This window comes from Dama dama, chromosome 27, assembly GCF_033118175.1.
Source record: "Dama dama isolate Ldn47 chromosome 27, ASM3311817v1, whole genome shotgun sequence".
Classification (NCBI taxonomy): domain Eukaryota; kingdom Metazoa; phylum Chordata; class Mammalia; order Artiodactyla; family Cervidae; genus Dama; species Dama dama.
Window position 1 is genome coordinate 40100802 of NC_083707.1, and position 19266 is coordinate 40120067.

Here is a 19266-nt window from a genome sequence, read left to right on the forward strand (position 1 = left end):
GCAAACATATGCAAACAGCAAACTCAGAAAAGCCTCACAATATTTCTGCAGCTGAAAAATGGCTGAAATTTATTTTTATTATGAAAACATTATTTTAGGGATAAAATATTTTGTGGCTGAGGCGAAAACAGTCTTAAAATTCCACTCAATTCCTCCTCCTTCTCAGTTTAATTTCTGCAGATGCCTACAGCTTATCTGATTGGCCTTATTAGCTATTCCATAAAGCCTGGTTTTCCTGTGCTAGAAAAACAAAATGGAATTTTAAAAAACTTTGCAAATCAACCCAGAGCAGAGTCATACATGTTGGTGGATGCTGAAGGTCGGCAGACGAGGGGCTGAGGGGGTCGGCTTCCCCGCCCGAGGATGGCTCCTCTGTCCTCTGCACTCCTGCCCCACCCTGCCCACAGCATCCTCAGCCTCCCCCCACCCCCTGGATCACACATCCCTCTTGTATGTGCATCCCAGTCACACAGAGATTAATGTGTGTTAGTTGTTCAATCTTGGTCTGACTCTTTGTGACCCCATGGACTGTAGCCCACCAGGCTCCTCTGTCCATGGAATTCTCCAGACAAGAATACTGGAGTGGGCTGCCATTTCCTCCTCCAGGGGATCTTCCCTACCCACGGATCAAACCCGCATCTCTTGCATCTCCAGCATTGGCAGGTGGATTCTTTACCACTAGCACCACACCTGGGAAAACCTTATTCTTTAATAAATGTGGTTTCTGGAACCCAGGGAAATGGAGACATTGCAGTGAGCCTCAGCAGAAGGGAATCCTGGGTCCAGCACTGCCTTGGCTCACAGGTGGTGACATGAATTGTGAAGAGCAATCGGAGCAAAGCACATCTTTGAACTTGCACTGCAACACTTGACTGGGGCGGCTGCAGAGCCTCAGAATGTCTGGCAGGAAGGAGCACAGAGCGGACAGCACCCCAGCTGGGGAGATGCCTCCAAAGCCAGCAAAGGAGGAGTGAAGGGGACGAGAGGGAGCACCGCACAGGAGTCAGGCTGCAGGTGTCCTGAGGGTACTACCAAGCACCAGAACAAACGACTTGTTGATTCCAGAATCTTGGATGCAAGTGAGAAATAATCAGTGTGGAGACCAGCGAAGGAGAAGATATGCACGAGGTACATCAGTCTGGGGCATGGGGTTGAGTGTTCGTTGAGGAAGGCCCTGCTGACACATTGATGGGGGGGTCACATGGTGCAGGCTGTCAGAGCAGCTTGCCTCGGTGCCTGAGAAGCAGAGAGATGGACCCGGGTTTCTGGTGGAGAAGCTTAAGCCAAGTGAAGTGGGCCACCCCCAAAAGCAATGGGGGCCCTTCATGCTGCTGACAGTTTTCAACATTGAAGTTACATTTATTTTGAGAGAAGGAGGTTTTACTACTAGGAAATCACTAGCAACCATCACTGTGCAGAATCCCAGCCATTCGTTATCCATTATGTATCCATTACCATCCTCAGCCCCCAGTAGTCACGTGCTCCTAGCATAATGGCCTCGAGATGGGCTCTGCCTCCCCGACACCATTATCACTGACATGACTCACTGTGTCAATATTCCAAGGGAGACAGCATCGTACATAATGAGATAATGCGTGCTTTCAGTTATTCAAATATTGTATCATTCTTAGCTATGCTCATAGCTACCGTGTTGCCTGTTAAAAGTCTATTAGTAACACAGAAGCACCAATTAAAATCCAATGTCCCATGTGGTGTGATAGTTACTCTTTTATGGGGGATTATGTAGAGGAGATCCAGTTAATGCCAAGGGTTAATGCACATTTGTTTTGATAAGGAATGAGTCATAAGTGATCCTTAATAATAGTAGTTTACTGCCAGTAAACAACCTATCAGTGCATTTTTATTTACAACCCTCATTCATCTGTTCATTCAGCAAGTGTTTATTTGGTTCCTGTGAGATGCCAGGGACTGGGGCTGCTCTACAGACACAAGGACATTGAGAGTTCTTGGGAAACCAAGAGAGAAAAGTTCTTCCCCCACAATTCAGACAGTAAAGAATCTACCTGCCAATGCAGGAGACCTGGGTTCAACCTCTGGGTTGGGAAGATCCCCTGGAGGAGGGCATGGCAACCCACTCTAGTATTCTTGCCTGGAGAATCCCATGGACAGAGGAGCCTGGCGGGCTATAGTCCATGGGGTCACAAAGAGTCAGACATGACTGAGAGCCTAACACACATATCAGGAGCTTACATTCCAGCGGCAAAACGTGATAAAGAACTAAACACACAGGTGTGTAATCTAATGTCGGATTAAATTCACACAACAGGAAAGTGAACGATCTAATGGACCTGGGATGTTTCTCCCACCGAGGCAGGCAGAGGCTCCAAGTACATGTCTAGACCCGGGCGGGAAGGAGACTGGCCACTGAGGACGGGGTGATTCCTCTTTGCATTTATTCGGTCTCCCTGTGAAGGAGAAGTACGGAGGCTTGTGAGGGTAGGGGGAGAGGGTATGAGGAGACAGGACCGTGGAGCAGCCTCCTTGGAGGCTCAGAACATGACCGATGGGGAGGCGGAGGCGGGAATGGGCTCGGGGGCCCCCAGAAACCTGCGGATATGGCTTGAAGGTCAGACCCCCTTGGGATGGCTCTTTGTCTTCTCGGGCCAGGGGACACAATGTGGCCTCAGTCGGAAGTTTGTAAACAGGCAGCCATTAAAGAAAGGGCAGAAACCCCTTCCCAGAGGAGAGAGGAGCTGCAGAAGGGTAGTAGAAATGGCAGAAGAGGAAGCGATGGCCAGGGACGAGGCACCTGTGGGGAACAAGACGACAGCCTCTGCTTCCCTGGCGGTTCTTGATTAAAAGCCTCCACCTTTGGCACATTCACATAAAATTGAGCCCAATTCCATTTATTAGGAAAAAAACCAAATCTACTGACTTCACAAAGCAAATCTTTGTTTTTTTAAAAAAAATACGAAAATGGAATTCTTTGATTTCCTTCCTGAACATTACCATGCGACCTCTCGCCTGCCTGCAGCAGAGTTCCATGACTGCGAGACCCAGACGCACCGTCCATCCGTGCGGAAGGGCTCTGCCAGGTGCTAAGGGTCATGAAACAGCTGTCACTGCCCGCACGGGTCCTGAGTGTGGCCGGCTCTCCAAGAAAGAAACGAACGTGCATTGCCAGGGGAATGAGAAAGGGCAGTGCATGACCATTCCTGGGAGGTAGAGAGTGGAGCGTCACTGTCACTCCAAAGAAAACTGTGGAAACCAAGTCCAGAGTCACCTGCCGGATCCTTGCAGTTTTCTAAACCACACAGCTGTCTCTCAAGTGATAAAGGATGGGAAGAGACAATGAGCTGAGTATGGAGCAGGCAGGACCTAGTCGGGTATACTGAGAGTTGTGGGAAAAGACCCTGATGCTGGGAAAGATTGAAGGCAGGAGAAGAAGGGGACGGCAGAGGATGAGATGGTTGGATGGCATCACCTAGTTAATGGACATGAGTTTGAGCAAACTCTGGGAGATGGTGAAGGACAGAGAAGCCTGGTGTGCTGCAGTCCATGGGGTCACAAAGAGTTGGACACGACTGAGCGACTCAGCAACAACCAGCCCCGAAAGGCAGGTGCTCCATTTCACATGTAAGTCCACTCCGGCATCTCTGTGTAGCATGGACTGACAGGGTCTCGGGGGTGCAGAGAGCCCAGCTGGAAGGGAAGCGTAGTGGTCCATGAGAGAGCTGATGCTGGCTTTCATTATGGTGGTTGTCATGGAGATGAAGAGACGTAAGGAGACGAGGGACACAGTACCAGGAGTGAGAATCAATAGGATAAGGTGGGGGCTGCACGCTATTCTGAGACAGGTAGGTTTTAGGAATGGCTCCCCAGTGTCTGAACTGAGCAAGCTGCTGGACACCAGAGGAAGAAACAGGTCTGGGTCTGTGTGCCCCAGGACATGCTCACACAGAACATGTAAGTGACATCAAGTTCTGGTTAAACACAGGACTGCAGCTCTGCGGAGAGGGCTCCGGTTCAAACACAGATTCTGACTCGGCATGTCTAGGGTGAGGCGGGAGCCCCCCCATTCCTAACCTGCTCCCTGGGGATGGGAGCCCACATTCTGCAGCTGCAGGAAACCTTCACCTGCATGGAACCCTGGAAAAGATCCCCCAGTTCCACCCTGAAGCCGGGATACTGGATACAGTCAGTGGCATCTGTATCCACTCTGTGTCCCTCCTGAGTCCCTGATCGTCAGCTACTCACGGGGCCGCGACCCTGCCCTGCCTGCACCTCCAGATCCACCACAGACAGTTCAGCTCCAATTCTTCTCCCATTTGCTTTAACCTAGGAATCAGACCCAGGTCTCCTGCATTGCAGGCAGATTCTTTACCATCTGAGCTACTGGGGAAGCCCCAAAGATGGTTTTTATGTCTGACTCTTTGCGACCCCATGGACTGTATGTAGCCCTCCAGACTCCTCTATTCATGGAATTCTCCAGGCAAGAATACTGGAGTGGATTGCCATTCCTTTCTCCAGGGGATCTTCCCGACCCAGGGATCGAATCTGTGGCTCCTGCATTGCAGGTGGATTCTTTACTGTCTGAGCTAGCAGGGAAGCCCAGCTTCAACAATCCTGCAACACAAGTCCACCCTCTGCATTTTCAAGATCTACACACCCCGCCTCTGTCTGTCAAAGGCCCCCTCGGGGTCAGGAGGAGACCATCCCCATGAATGCAGCCTGGTCCCTTGTTTCCATGGCCCGTGCTGGCTCTGCCAAGGAAGCAAGGATGCACACACAGAGACGGAAGCCAGGAGAGGAGGTGTGGGCAATAAGTCTCGAAGGAGTAGTAGCAGAAAAGGAGGATTTATTCCAGCTGCCTGAGCTGCAGGCCCCTGCTCCCTGCAGCTGAGCCCTGAGAGTGCCACAGCCGTGCAGTTAACCGTGATGCCCCTGTACCCAGACAGATCTGCAACAGCCTGCCGGCCCAAGCGGCTCTCAGCTAAACTAAGTAGATATATCTGTGTGTGTGCACAAATACACACACATGCATACACATGCACACAGCTTAAAACATTAAATCTGAATATCCTTTGTCTCTACATGATAGTAAATAAAGGCATTTGGTGTTTGGAAATGCAATAAAACAAGGCATGTTGTACACTTTCTCTAAGAGAAGAGAGACTGCTCTTCTTGAGCAGCCATCTGCCCCTCCGCATATCTGCTTGCTGCACTGCGGTGGGTGAACGCGTCTATGCCCTGAACTCGACACTGCTCTGTGATGTAACTCATCTCCCAGCCAGGCTGTGAGGTCTCGTCCCAGGCCCCCCGCTCCCAGAATGCTCCTTTCTACCCCACGGAGCTCAGTGAAGCAAAGATACCAGTTACAGGGAAGGAAGGGCTGGCCTCTTCTGTTGTTAGTATCTTAACTTTACCTGACACCACCGCAGTAGGTGGAATGATGGTTCTCAGTGATGTCACAGCCTAACCCCTAAAACCTGTGAAAATGCTCCTGTACATCATAGGAGGGACCCTGAAGGTGTGATTACGTGAAGGACTCTGAGACAGCAGAGATCATCCTATCCTGGGTTATCCTGTGGGCCCACAATAATCAGACGTCCCTAGGCAGAAATGTCAGAGGGAGGGATGGAGGTGATACCTGCTGACTTTATATTGTTTAATATTTAGAAGCTTCATATTTAAACAGATTTCACAATGAAAATTATGATATATATTCATTTTTGCATAGAAATATGATAGAGTTATCAACAATAGAATTTTAATTTGTATTTATTTTTAATTGGAGGATAATTGCTTTACAATATTGCATTAGTTTCTGCCACACATCCACATGAATCAGCCATATGTATACATACCTCTGGGCTTCCCCAGTGGCTCAGTGGTAAAGAATCTGCCTGCAATGCAGGAGATGCAGGTTCAATCCTTGGGTCAGAAAGATCCCCTGGAGAAGGGAATGGCAACCCAGTCCAGTATTCTTGCCTGGAGAATCCCATGGACAGAGAAGCCTGGCAGGCTACAGTCCATGGGGTCACAGAGAGTTGGACGCTACACGACGTGACATACATATGTCCACTCCTTCTTGAGCCTCCCTCACCTCCCATACCATCCTATCTCTCTAGATCATCACAGGGCACCAGGTCTGAGTTCCCTGCATCATAGAGCAGATTCCCACTAGCTATCTACTTTTGCATATGGTAATATACATGTTTCAGTGCTACTCTATTTGTCCTGCTTGCTGACTTTACAGGTGAAAAAAAAAGCACCAAGAGCCAAGGAATAGAGGACTGACAAAGACTGGGAACTGGACTTCTCAGAGCTTCCTGAAGGGAGAGGGCCTTGCTGAAACCTCTGCTCTAGCCCAGCAACACAGGGAAATAGAATGTGCCAGTCTGTGTCACTTTAAGTCACTGATTTTGCAGTAATTTGTTACAGCAGCAATGGGAAGATAACACAACTTCATTTGGAAATAAATTAACCCGAGTGAGACTCCGCCCACACCCTGCTTAGAGAAGATCCCCCTTTCCCCGAGTCTATCACCCTTTCTTGTATCACAAGGAACGACACAGATTTTGTAACAAGGTGGGAAATGTATTCGCCATCCTGCCTAATCAGTTTATTCTGGGGTGTCTTCATTTAGTTCTTTATTTTTGAGAGATATTCTTTCAGGGGTAAAAATAGAGTAAAGCAGGATGTGAGAGAAAGAGATGATGCTCAGCATAATTAGCCAAGTGTCAGTATTATTGAGGGCATTTGGGATGTCAGCGCGGCAGCTGGTCAGAAACGGCACACTTCTGTTCAGAGCAACAGGAGACACCGCGTCTCCTCCGAAGCTAAGGCGCAGCCACAGGCTCTCTGGTTTGCTCCTCAGGCAGTGAGTCTAGACAGCGCCATCCAACGAGGCCTGGAGAATGAGTCTTCACTATCGCAGCAGGCAAGCAGCCTCACGCTTTCTGAGCAAATGCAAAGCTTTGAATGAGGTGATAAAGTATAGAGAATGGAGGGCCTTCCACTAACTCAGTCAAAAGTTCATTAACTCTTGAAAAAAAAAAAAAACATGGTCTGAAAGCATACATGCACAGTAGCACAAGTAGCCAAGACGTAGAAGCAGCCTGTACGTCCACTGATAGAGGTATGGATAAAGAAGATGTGGTACATGTATACAATGGAATGACAGCCTGTAAAGAGAATGAAATAATACCATTTGCAGCAAAATGGATGGACTGAGAGACTGTCATACTGAGTGAAGTAAGTCAGAGAAGGAGAAATATATGGCATCCCTTATCTGTGGAATCTAAAAAGAAATGATACAAACCTACATGCAAAACAGAAAGAGACTCAGAGACTTAGAGAATGAACTTATGGTTGCCAGGGGAAAGGGATAGTTAGGGCGTTTGGGATGGCATGTACACGCTGCTATATTTAAAACGGATAACCAATAAGGACCTACTGTGGAACACATGGAACTCTGCTCAATGTCATGTGGCAGCCTGCTTGGGAGGGGGATTTGGAGAAGAATCAATACATGTATATGTATGGCTGAGCCCCTTCACTGCTCACCTGAAATCACAACATTGTTAATTGGCTATAATCTAATACAAAATAAAAAGTTTTTTTAAAAAGTCCATTAACCCTTGAAACACAAATAGCATCCGGCCTCTGTGCACATAGGCACGTGCACTCTGCCGCTCCGCAGTCTACAGCAGACACTCACAGAGATGCATGCTCCCGAAACAAGGGTTCAGAACAACCAGTGCTCCTTCATCGTCATATTTTATTTAAGAGGTTCCACACAGACAGTGTTCTGTGGAGAAGCTGTGAAATGTGCTATTTCTATTCTCCCGAGCTCGTGACTCAGCTGGCGCCTCCAGCCAAATAGTCACAGGCCGGATCCTGGCAGATCTGCAGGTCAGGCGGGGGGATGAGCAGGTGAGGGTCCCCGGGAGCGTGGCAGTGGCTGCAGCCCCGTGGCCAGCTCCCGGCCACCGCAGTTCTTCACGCTGCCGGGAATGTTTCTGAGCTGGATACACTGACTTCCATATAAAATGTGCAAGGTAAGTCTCCACACAGTTCTTGGAGAATACAACACCAGTGGCAGAGACACAGACTCTGGGAAAGAATATACATCATGGGGTGGTGGGGGCAGAGAGATTGACTACCTTTACTCTGAAACTTGAACAACTGATAATCCATTGATGGGTTTTCCTGATGGTTCAGTGGTAAAGAATCCATCTGCCAGTGCAGGAGATGCAAGTTTCAATTCCTGGGTTGGGAAGATCCCCTGGGGAAGGAAATAGCAACCCACTCCAGTATTCTTGCCTGGGAAATCCCATGGACAGAGGAGCCTGGCAGGCTACAGTCCCAGGGGTCACAAAGAGTAGGACACGACTTACCAAACAAACAACAACAATCCATTGCTACTAAGAAACATGCATTTAAGTCTAGAAACTGTTCATCCATAGCTCCATCTCTTCTACCTCCTTGACTGACTGTACAAAACTTACCTAGAACTACACTGAAAATTAAGTACCGATTTGGTTTTCTTCACAAATCAAATATCCGAAAAACTAAGGTGGGGGTCTAAAACTGCTTATACTAAAGGTAACAACCTAGTGAGTTCATCTCACCGTCCAATCAGCACGGCAGAGCTATTAAGACAGGAGCTGGCAGTTACAGTTCCCAGGCTACACAGGGTCTGCCACCCGCTCTGTGCATGCCAGTGGCTAAAAATGATTTTCACATTTTTAAACTGCTGGAAACAAAACAAAAGAAAAGAAGACTATTTGATGACACATAAAATGAATTGGAATTGTCCACAAATAAAGTTTTCTAGGGACCCAGCCACGCTCACAGCTTCCAGGCAGTCTCATGGCTGCTTTTGTGCTAAACCACAGAGCCAGTGGCTGTGCCAGAGACACACGGCCCCCAGGGCTGGGTCACTTTCTGCCCTGCACGGGTGGAGATGCCGCACTACAGGCGAAGAGCTCGGGCTGTAGACCTGGGCTACCTGGTCCTCATCTGCTGTACCACACAGAGACCCTGTGGCCTCGGGCGAGTCACCCAAGCCACCTGCGCTGGTTCCTCCCCGAGGCTCCCTGGTGGGGTGGCCGCATGGACGGGGAGAGGAAGAGGCAGCATGGGGCACCACATCCAAGGAAGCAGCACAGCGGTTATCATCGATCGCTGTTTGTTGTGACCATGGTCACACGTATGTACCTGCTTCAACTCTCCTGGAAATCACGGCTGACGCTAATTGATATTGTCACCTACTTGGAAAATTATCTTTTCATTAATGGATCATAACATTTTTGAAAGTTGTCCCAGTCTCCTTCCCAAATGAAGACGGTGATCAATCACCGCGGCACCGTAATGGCCATTAATTAGAAGTTTAGCTCAAAGGACTGTCATTTTAAATGTTGGTCTCTTGTTTTAGCCTCGTATTTCAAAACCATTTTCAAAAATGCATCCGTGTTGGGGACACTGCCGAGTGACAGGATGCACTCCAGGCTCTGCTCCCTCTCTGACAGATAATTACACCGGGACCCATGGGGGTCAGGCGACTTCCTCGAAGCACTGGCAAGCCTTAATTACAGCAAGCACTCACAGACTTGAATTTGGACTTTCACTTTGCACGAGTCCACCTGCAGGTGTTTTCAAACAAAAAGCTTTAAACTTATTGGTCTGACCTAAAATTCAAACTAGTTTCGAGTTCTACATATAAACCACTTACCCCGACAATTCCTCTTGGCTATGATGCTCTTGTTTCATTTAGAAATGCCACAAATACATAATCCAGTTAATGCATTAAATATGAAAAGACTTGTTGAAGAGACTCAATTTATTAATGATTCAGTAGAAGTTCCTAAAACGTCTATTTGGAATTCATTTATAATTCATTTCACAGCTTAGCAGTGCTTCCCACAGGGCAAATATTTATCAAATATTACTCTGTTTTAAGTTCTCCTTTTACGTTTATTTGTAGAAGAATACATTTTTTCCCCCAAATTAAGGCTAAACTTCCTAAAAGCATCCATCCGTCTATTGTAATTTAATGTACAATTCCTGATAAGGGGACAGTAATGGGTTTTCAGATATAACAGAGTACAATGTGCAACCAAACAAAAGAACAGTTATTAACCATAATAGTTGGCTGTAAACTGAACACGATACACACTGAGTACATCATAAATATTTATTAGTAGAGAGTAACCATGGTAATTAATATACACCGTAACCCACGGCAACCCACTCCCGTATTCTTGTCTGGAGATTCCCATGGACAGAGGAGCCCGGCGGGCTACAGTCCATGGGGCTGCAATGAGTCGGACACAACTGAATCGACTTAGCACGCAGCACGCATATAATCAAGGAGAAGTAGTATCTTAAAGTCTTGTCATTGTAAGAAAAACTTCACAGCTCACCTACCAATGAACCACACACAACTGAATCCATATTTTCAGTATGCAAATCTGAATATCTGGCCTGACTAGTCCTGGCAGAATGTAGAATATCTTGACACAGACTACCATGGCCCCACTCTCCAACACTGACAATGATGGTCCTTAATTTCAATGGTTCATCATAGCTCTGAAGTAAGAGCTAAAACGAGAGCAAAACATCTAAGTGTAAACTAGCTGTCTAACTATGTAAGTGTAAAGAATCTGCCTGCAGTGCGGGAGACCTGGGTTCGATCCCTGGATCAGGAAGATCCCTTGGAGAAGGGCATGGCAACCCACTCCAGGATTCTTGCCTGGAGAATCCCCATGGACAGAAGAGCCTGATGGACTACATACAGTCCATGGGGTCGCAAAGAGTCAGACACAACTGACCGTCCTGGCACACAAACTAGCTGTGACACTCTGAACTTCAGTTCTCCATGCCGACTATAAAGAAGAAATAACACCTACCTAGAAGGGCTGTTGTGTAACTAGACTTATGATGGTGATGCTTGCAGAACATAAACAAATCTTGAATCATATGGTACACCTAAAACTAATACTGATACAATGCTACACGTCAACTATATCTCAATAAAAAAATTAACAAAAGAGTTGTTGTGAAGATAAAGATGAGATACATGACATACTTCACTAGGTACCTGGAACAAACCCCATATTCAGTACCTGGGTCTTCCTACTCTACTAGGACTGTGTCTCTGACACTGGAGACCAAACACCATCACATCCACTATTGTCACTACCATTACTACAACCACAAAGCAACCATTGCTGCATCCCACTCCTCTTGGCCAAGAAGCAACCTAGTGGCCACAGGTAATAATTCAGACTCTTTGGATCTAAACACATAAGGCCCAACAGGATAATTACAAAACAAACGAAATAGAGAGTAACAAATGTTGGCAAGGATGTAGAGAAACTGGAACCTTTGTGAGAGGTTCCAATGAGAATGCAACATGGTGCGGCCACTTTGGAGAACAATTTTAAACAGACAAATACCGTAAGACCCAGCAATTCCACTCCTAGATGTGTACCTGAGTGAAGCGAAAGCATGCATGCACACAAAAACACACCCAGATGTTCACAGCAGCATTATTAAAATAGCCGAAAGGGGAAACAACCCAAATGTCTATCGGTGATGAATGAACAAAACGTGATCCATCCATACAATGGAATACTATTCAGAAATACAAAAGGATAAAATACTGATGCACGCTACAACTTGGATGAAACCTTCAAAACGTTACAGCAAGTGAAAGAGGCCAGACAAACCGGGTCATATATTACACATTCCAGCTGCTGTGAGGATACACTAGTGCATAAAAAGCCCTGAGGAAAGTGTCTGACATCATCATCACTATCAGTATTAAGATTGTGCCCACAGCACATCGCACGTGCTCTGCCAGCATCCCCAGGGATTCCAGGAAGACTCACTGTTTTGTTCCCCAGGGAGCCTGGGCTCGTCTCCTCTCCTTCTACAGCTGGTGGTTACTTCCCTGAGGCCCAGGGAGAGCAGCCCAGAGCACCTGCACTGACCAATAAGCATGGTGGTGGCCACCGAGGCCCTAGAAGGAGCCGGGCACAGTTTCAGGAGTTTGGCGAGGCTCCTCATCCCGATGCTTATAGCCAACCTCCTAGGTGGGCACTGCGGGCCACTGCTCTCGAGAGGGGGCAAGTGCAAATACGTCAGGTAACCACGAAGTCACTAACTTGGTTAAACAGGAGTCAGAGCTGGAATGAAACCCCACCAGGGTGACCTAGGGCGCTTTCCAGTGCAGAAGGCCACCTTAGATTTCCTGGCAGCTGAGCTCAAGAGGAGAGTGCTCTGTGACTAACACACTGGACTCCCATTCAAAATAGGAGGGTTTTAGGGTATACTCCATGCCACTGAGCACCCCTGCACTCACCCCTTCATTCACACATACACTCAGCATCCATCACTGCCAGGGATAAAGACAGTCCTTGAGGATACTGACTTCAAAAGAGAATCAACACATTCCTAAAGGCACAGACGGATGCCTCGGGGCAAGAGAAGATAGGGAAAGAAACTCATTTCCCTACTTGCAAAGACAGCCTCACCCTCCACCTTTAAATGCCTTGAACAAGAATTCAGACAAAAAACCTGATGCTCATTTTCAATGCCCTGTATCTTTGGGAACACTGCTTTCAGAACTTGAAGCCATGCTTCTGAGTCTTCTCTGTATGATCTATTTCTATTCATACAACTGGGCCAGCCCTCAGACTATCTCCTCCCCTCCACCTCTGGGGGCAGGAGGAGCATGTACCCAACTGCCTGGGGAGGGTCAAGGGAGGGGCCATGGCAGCAAGTGCTGCAGGAGGCCAGAGGCTCCTTGGGGGACCTCAAGTTCTCCACAAGCCCCAAGACATTTCAAGACAGAGATATTCTGGCAGACCTAAGGGTGTGTGGAAGCAATTCACCACACATTTTCTAAAGCCCCATGTCACATCTTAATTTAGCCCTAAAATCCTAAAGGGATTTCCATTATGCCCACAGCATGGAGGTAACATTAGGGTTCTAATCTCGTCAGAAGTACTAGATACTTTTCAACTTTTTTCCCACTAATAAAGGACAAAGCAACTTCCATGAAAGAAAAAGATGACACATGAAATATTTCTTTGGAAGGATCAGTGAAATCTTAAAGAGATTTTAAAAGTTCAATGCTGAGATAGTAAATAAAGAAGTATACTAAATTTACTTTAGGAGCTAAAGGTTTTCAAATGGTATTTTCAAATGATATTTCAAAAGGTAATACTAATCCAATGTGATCACACAATAAGCTGGCAAATATGTTCAATTGGATACTATTGTATTATGTATCTTAGGAATCACAAGAAAATAATCTGTCAATTAAAATTCTAAATAACATTTGATGTACTATCAGATTAAGCTTTTCCTAGAAAGGCGGTGGTTTTATAATGAAAGTTAAGTAAGACTATAAAGAAAAAAATTGATGCTCATTTTCAGTAATGAAATATTACTGAATTTATAATTATGAGATCCAAAGATCATTCCCACAGTAAGTGCTATAATAAGAGTAAACAATAAAAAGCTACAAATAAGAATTTAATATGTTTAAAATTAAATTTAATGTAAACATTAATAATAATGTATGTGGGATAGAGCACCTATAACATATTCCTGAATAGCATTTAGCACAGTTATTGTTTTCACCTGTCAGAGAAATAAAGGACATTGCCAATATCTGCTCTTGATAACCTATGGCCAAGCCAAATACTCACCTCTATATTTTACTAAAATATATATATATATTGATTATTCTCTATGAGATGAATTAGAAGTCATTTTCAATTAGGCATAGAGCAAATAAGATTTCTTTTCAATTATATCCAACTGTATATCCAACTTAAATATATCTTTATTAATAAAACCTATAAATATTCATTGACTTCAATTTTTTTATTAATATGAAAGTACACTGTGCTTGGGTTGAAAATGAATTTTGAACTGTCATATGCTGTAGAAGATTTATTGAATTCCACAGTTGCTTTCAGCTGTCTGTATAAAAAAATGAAAGGCTTTCACTTAAGGATAATTAAATTTTGAAGATGTGTATATTTTTTAAAAAATATAGATGTCACAACAAGGATGGTATAGAAATCTGTTAATTGATTTTCACTTCAAAATCAAATCTTTTGTTTGACTAGTAGAGAACAAGGAGGTAATCATTCTTAAGCTGCTTAATGACAACAGTTTCAAGAAAAATCTGATGATACCAACAAAAAGAAGCTTTTTTTTAAAAGGAACAAAATTTATGACATCTAAGCAGCAAGTCTAGTCAAGGCTATGGTTTTTCCAGTGGTCATGTATGGATGTGAGAGTTGGAATGTGAAGAAAGCTGAGCACCGAAAAATTGATGCTTTTGAACTGTGGTGTTGGAGAAGACTCTTGAGAGTCCCTTGGACTGCAAGGAGATCCAACCAGTCCATCCTAAAGGAGATCAGTCCTGGGTGTTCATTGGAAGGACTGATGCTGAAGCTGAAACTCCAATACTTTGGCCACCTCATGTGAAGAGTTGACTCATTGGAAAAGATCCTGATGCTGGGAGGGATTGGGGGCAAAAGGAGAATGTGGACAACAGAGGATGATATGGCTGGATGGCATCACCGACTCGATGGACATGAATTTGAGTAAACTCTGGGAGTTGGTGATGGACAGGGAGGCCTGGCGTGCTGCGATTCATGGGGTCATAAAGAATCGGACACAACTGAGTGACTGAACTGAACTGAAGCAGCAAGTGCAAACAAAGATGCGCAAAAGCCTTCAGAAAATCAGTCGTGTCTAACCTATAGAATCCTCTTCCACACACGTCAGCTGAGACACGAGACCAGAGACACAAGACCAGCAATGAACTCGGGCCAAGTTCAATTCTCCTGAGACAAGAACTTAGAGCCTCTGAAGCCAGCCTCACAGGAGACACAGGGAAAACGCCAATATAACATCACACTAATCTAAACGTGCACCTTTATTCTTTGGTCGTCAACATCCACAATTGTAGCAAGGCAAATTCACCTGGGGTTTCTCTTATCCACAACTTCAAGTTACACATTCAGGAGAAAACCATGGTACAATCGCTGTGATGTTACAGGACCGACAAGTCATAAGAAATCCAACAATTCAGATGTGTTGCTAACGTTTTCTAAAACATGACTGTTCTCCTTTGCATCAAATATTTAATACAACTGTAGTTCTAAGAACACACAGGCATTTTATGCATATTATTAATATTTCATCCAGGTTTCATAAAAACCTGCAAGAGTTAAAATAATGTTTTGGTTATTTTCAAGATATTTAAGAGACAAAGACAGATTAGATGATAAATTCATTAATGATTACAGGGTTCAAAAAAAGGATCTTATTATAATTTATCCATTGGTTTAGATGTTTTCATTTTTTTTCTAAAATTAACCTTATAACTTAAGAAATCGTGGACTATCACTGCCCAGTTTTGAAGGTGTATGACAAAAAGGAAAAATCAACAAAAAATTAGAAAAGATAAACATATGATCCTTTATATCTAAATGTTAAAACAGGTAAAAGTTGCCATAATTATAACAGTTTAGCTGTTTTAAAACCATACCATAATGTAATTTAAAGCCACAGCCTGTGATTCTCTTATTTCATCTTTAATATAACCATGTTAGACAGTATTAAAGTTTCTTTTCAGTCTTAAAATGCTGGGAACCAGGAGTCTACAAAGATGGTCGCTCAAGGAATATTAAAGAAAATGGAGTGGGGGAAAATGCCCTGGAGCTTACCAAATCATGAAAACTAAGAAAATTCACCAAAAATCAGTCAAAAGACAACACGGCCAGTGTTTAAAAGGTGGCAAAAAGTTTCACTCTGAAAGCTATTACACATGAAAGTGTTAAGTTGGCTTGCTTGAAAATGAAAGGGTGTTGGGTTTCTCAAGTTTAGAAATAGCAGGAAAATTAAACTTCCAATAATGCATGACTTACAAAACAGCTGAATATTTCTCCAATACCTGGTTTGTTATTCTACAGCTTCTATGAAAACATATTTCTCTCTAAGATCCATTATCATGTCTACTTAATGGAGGATACTGACTATAGTTTACTCTCTGATCCTTGAAAATCTTTCTTTTCTCCCTGAGGTCACTGTGCTGATAATAAATATAATTGTTTCAGATGCCAAAGACATACAGCTTGAGGTGAACCCATAATAACCCTGTGACAGAGCCTGGAGGTTGCCTTTTAAACCAGATCTTTTTGTAATTTTACCTTCTTGTAATTTTCTTCTTGGAAAAGTAAAATGAAGTTTTGACATAAAGCAAGAAGGAATGTGAGACTACAAGCAACTGGTACTTTTACTTGCTGAATGTTTTGCTGTTCTTAAAACTCTTTCTAGTACGCCAGAACTTCCAGCCCTCTTAATTTGATTATCCCTCTTCCTCCAAAGTGGACCTATTATAATCAACTGCTTTTAAAAAATGAAATAGCGTTTTGTTTTAAACCCCTTTTGATCTTGAGAAGACTTCCAGTAAAAAAAAAAAAATATCATATGGAGAAGCTCACTATATAAAATTCTGATTAAAGATGAGCCAGGGAGCCCCGAGGACACAGAGTTGAAAGGGAATAGAGCTTGAAAACCACTGGTTTAGAACATAAATATCTCTAACTATGCTATCAGTGCACTTTCTTTATACTTGATTTAATCCTGGAATAAATGTATAAGTACAAATTTGAACTTTACAAGTTGGTATTCTAACAAATTGCTAAAAGCAACATTGCCTCAAAATGTGTGAAAAGGTGTTCCCTCAAAATGGGTGAACAGGTAACACACAGGGGCTACATATGATCCACCTATTTTATTCTGGCATCGCTGACCGTCCAGCAGTCCCTGAGATGAAAAGGTCAAAGTTCCCACTCAGTGGACAGACAGGATCAGAAATGAGGGGCTCAGCATCAGAGGTTGATGGGGCTTTCAGAGCACTTTGAGGAGGAAAATGGTCACCTATATTTGTGTATAGAAACAATAGTAAATAAGTCACCTCCACTTTAGTATTTTTAACTAAAAGCAAGAGTTGAACCATAAAGAAGGCTGAGAGCCAAAGAACTGATGCTTTCAAATTGTGGTGCTGGAGAAGACTCTAGAGAGTCCCTTGGACAGAAAGATCAAACCATTCGGTCCTAAAGGAACTCAACTCTGAATATTCATTGGGAAGACTGATGCTGAAGCTGAAGCTGCAGTACTTTGGCCACCAGATGCGAAGAGCCAACTCGTTGGAAAAGACCCTGATGGTGGGAAACACTGAGGGCAGGAGGAGGAGGAGGCAACCGAGGATGAGATGGTTTGATGGCATCACTGACTCAATGGACATGAATTTGAGCAAACTCCAGGAGACAGTAAAGGACAAGGAAGCCTGGTGTGCTGAAGTCCACGGGGTCATAAAGAGTCGGACACAACTTACCAACTGAATAACAACAACATTTTAATAGCCCCTATTCAGAAAAGAAGTCTATGATAACCTCTGGGTAGGCTGCTTTGCTTGCATTCATGCTCATGAGGAGTCATTCACTGGTCCATGTGTTCATTCCACAAGGTCAAGCAGGTGGACCAGGGTCCAAAGGTGGTGTGAGTATGTGGCACGGCCAGGTCACTCCAGGAGGCTCTTCAGAAGTTTGAAAACACAATCACTGTCTGACCTCAAACTGTGAATTGATGATTTTTCCAATTCTTCCAATTATTCTGCGTCGATTAGGGTTTTATTCTCATAATTAAAGGTTTGTAATTACAATTTCCCAAGTTTACTATTTCTCATTACAATTTTAAAATATACATTGGTATAACATTTCTGCAGCTGCATTTACCTTTATAGCTCATATTTTATTTATTTATTTATTTATTTTTTAGGTATTTTATTTTATTTTTTTAACATTTAACCTATTTTATTTTTATTTTATTTTTTTTAAAAATTAGTTGGAGGCTAATTACTTCACAACATTTCAGTGGGTTTTGTCATACATTGATATGAATCAGCCATAGAGTTACACGTATTCCCCATCCAGATCCCCCCTCCCATCTCCCTCTCCACCCGATTCCTCTGGGTCTTCCCAGTGCACCAGGCCCGAGCACTTGTCTCATGCATCCCACCTGGGCTGGTGATCTGTTTCACTATAGATAATATACATGCTGTTCTTTCGAAACATCCCACCCTCACCTTCTCCCACAGAATTCAAAAGTCTGTTCTGTACTTCTGTGTCTCTTTTTCTGTTTTGCATATAGGGTTATCGTTACCATCTTTCTAAATTCCATATATATGTGTTAGTATGCTGTAATGTTCTTTATCTTTCTGGCTTACCTCACTCTGTATAATGGGCTCCATTTTCATCCATCTCATTAGAACTGATTCAAATGAATTCTTTTTAACGGCAGAGTAATATTCCATGGTGTATATGTACCACAGCTTCCTTATCCATTCATCTGCTGATGGGCATCTAGGTTGCTTCCATGTCCTGGCTATTATAAACAGTGCTGCGATGAACATTGGGGTGCACGAGTCTCTTTCAGGTCTGGTTTCCTCAGTGTGTATGCCCAGCAGTGGGATTGCTGGGTCATATGGTAGTTCTATTTCCAGTTTTTTAAGAAATCTCCACACTGTTTTCCATAGCAGCTGTACTAGTTTGCATTCCCACCAACAGTGTAAGAGGGTTCCCTTTTCTCCACACCCTCTCCAGCATTTATTGCTTGTAGACTTTTGGATAGCAGCCATCCTGACTGGCGTGTAATGGTACCTCATTGTGGTTTTGATTTGCATTTCTCTAATAATGAGTGATGTTGAGCATCTTTTCATGTGTTTGTTAGCCATCTGTATGTCTTCTTTGGAGAAATGTCTGTTTAGTTCTTTGGCCCATTTTTTGATTGGGTCATTTATTTTTCTGGAATTGTATAGCTCATATTTTAAAAAACCATCCAAAAAAAAAAACCATCCAAACTCACTCCTTGCTACTTGGGCCTCCACATTTCTGCACAAGATCTGATCTGCCCCTTCAGCATTGAGGCTCCTCAGCCAGCTCCAGGTTCCCTACATGGGAGGACTCCCAGGGGACCTGACCAGTACATTCAGGGTAACGGCAACAAATGAGACCCGCAAGTGCTGGGGTAAAGAATGCTTGGTGAGCATCCAGTCCTGCTCTGGCCTGGAAGACAGACCCAGCTGCTGAGGCCAGAGGAACAGCCCCACTTGCTTTACATGATCAATCAATTCAGTTCAGTCACTCAGTTGTGTCCGACTCTTTGTGACCCCATGGACTGCAGCATGTCAGGCTTCCCTGTCCA

General features: G+C 44.2%; 1 protein-coding gene across 1 annotated transcript in view; it reads right to left on the reverse strand.

Annotated features, from left to right (window-relative positions):
* The window catches only part of L3MBTL4 (L3MBTL histone methyl-lysine binding protein 4), a 234929-nt gene that overhangs the window by 130481 nt on the left and 85182 nt on the right, over window positions 1-19266 (reverse strand). Inside the window, 1 exon segment of the mRNA XM_061130916.1 lies at window positions 14931-15041. Coding sequence (XP_060986899.1) covers window positions 14931-15041 — 111 coding nt within the window.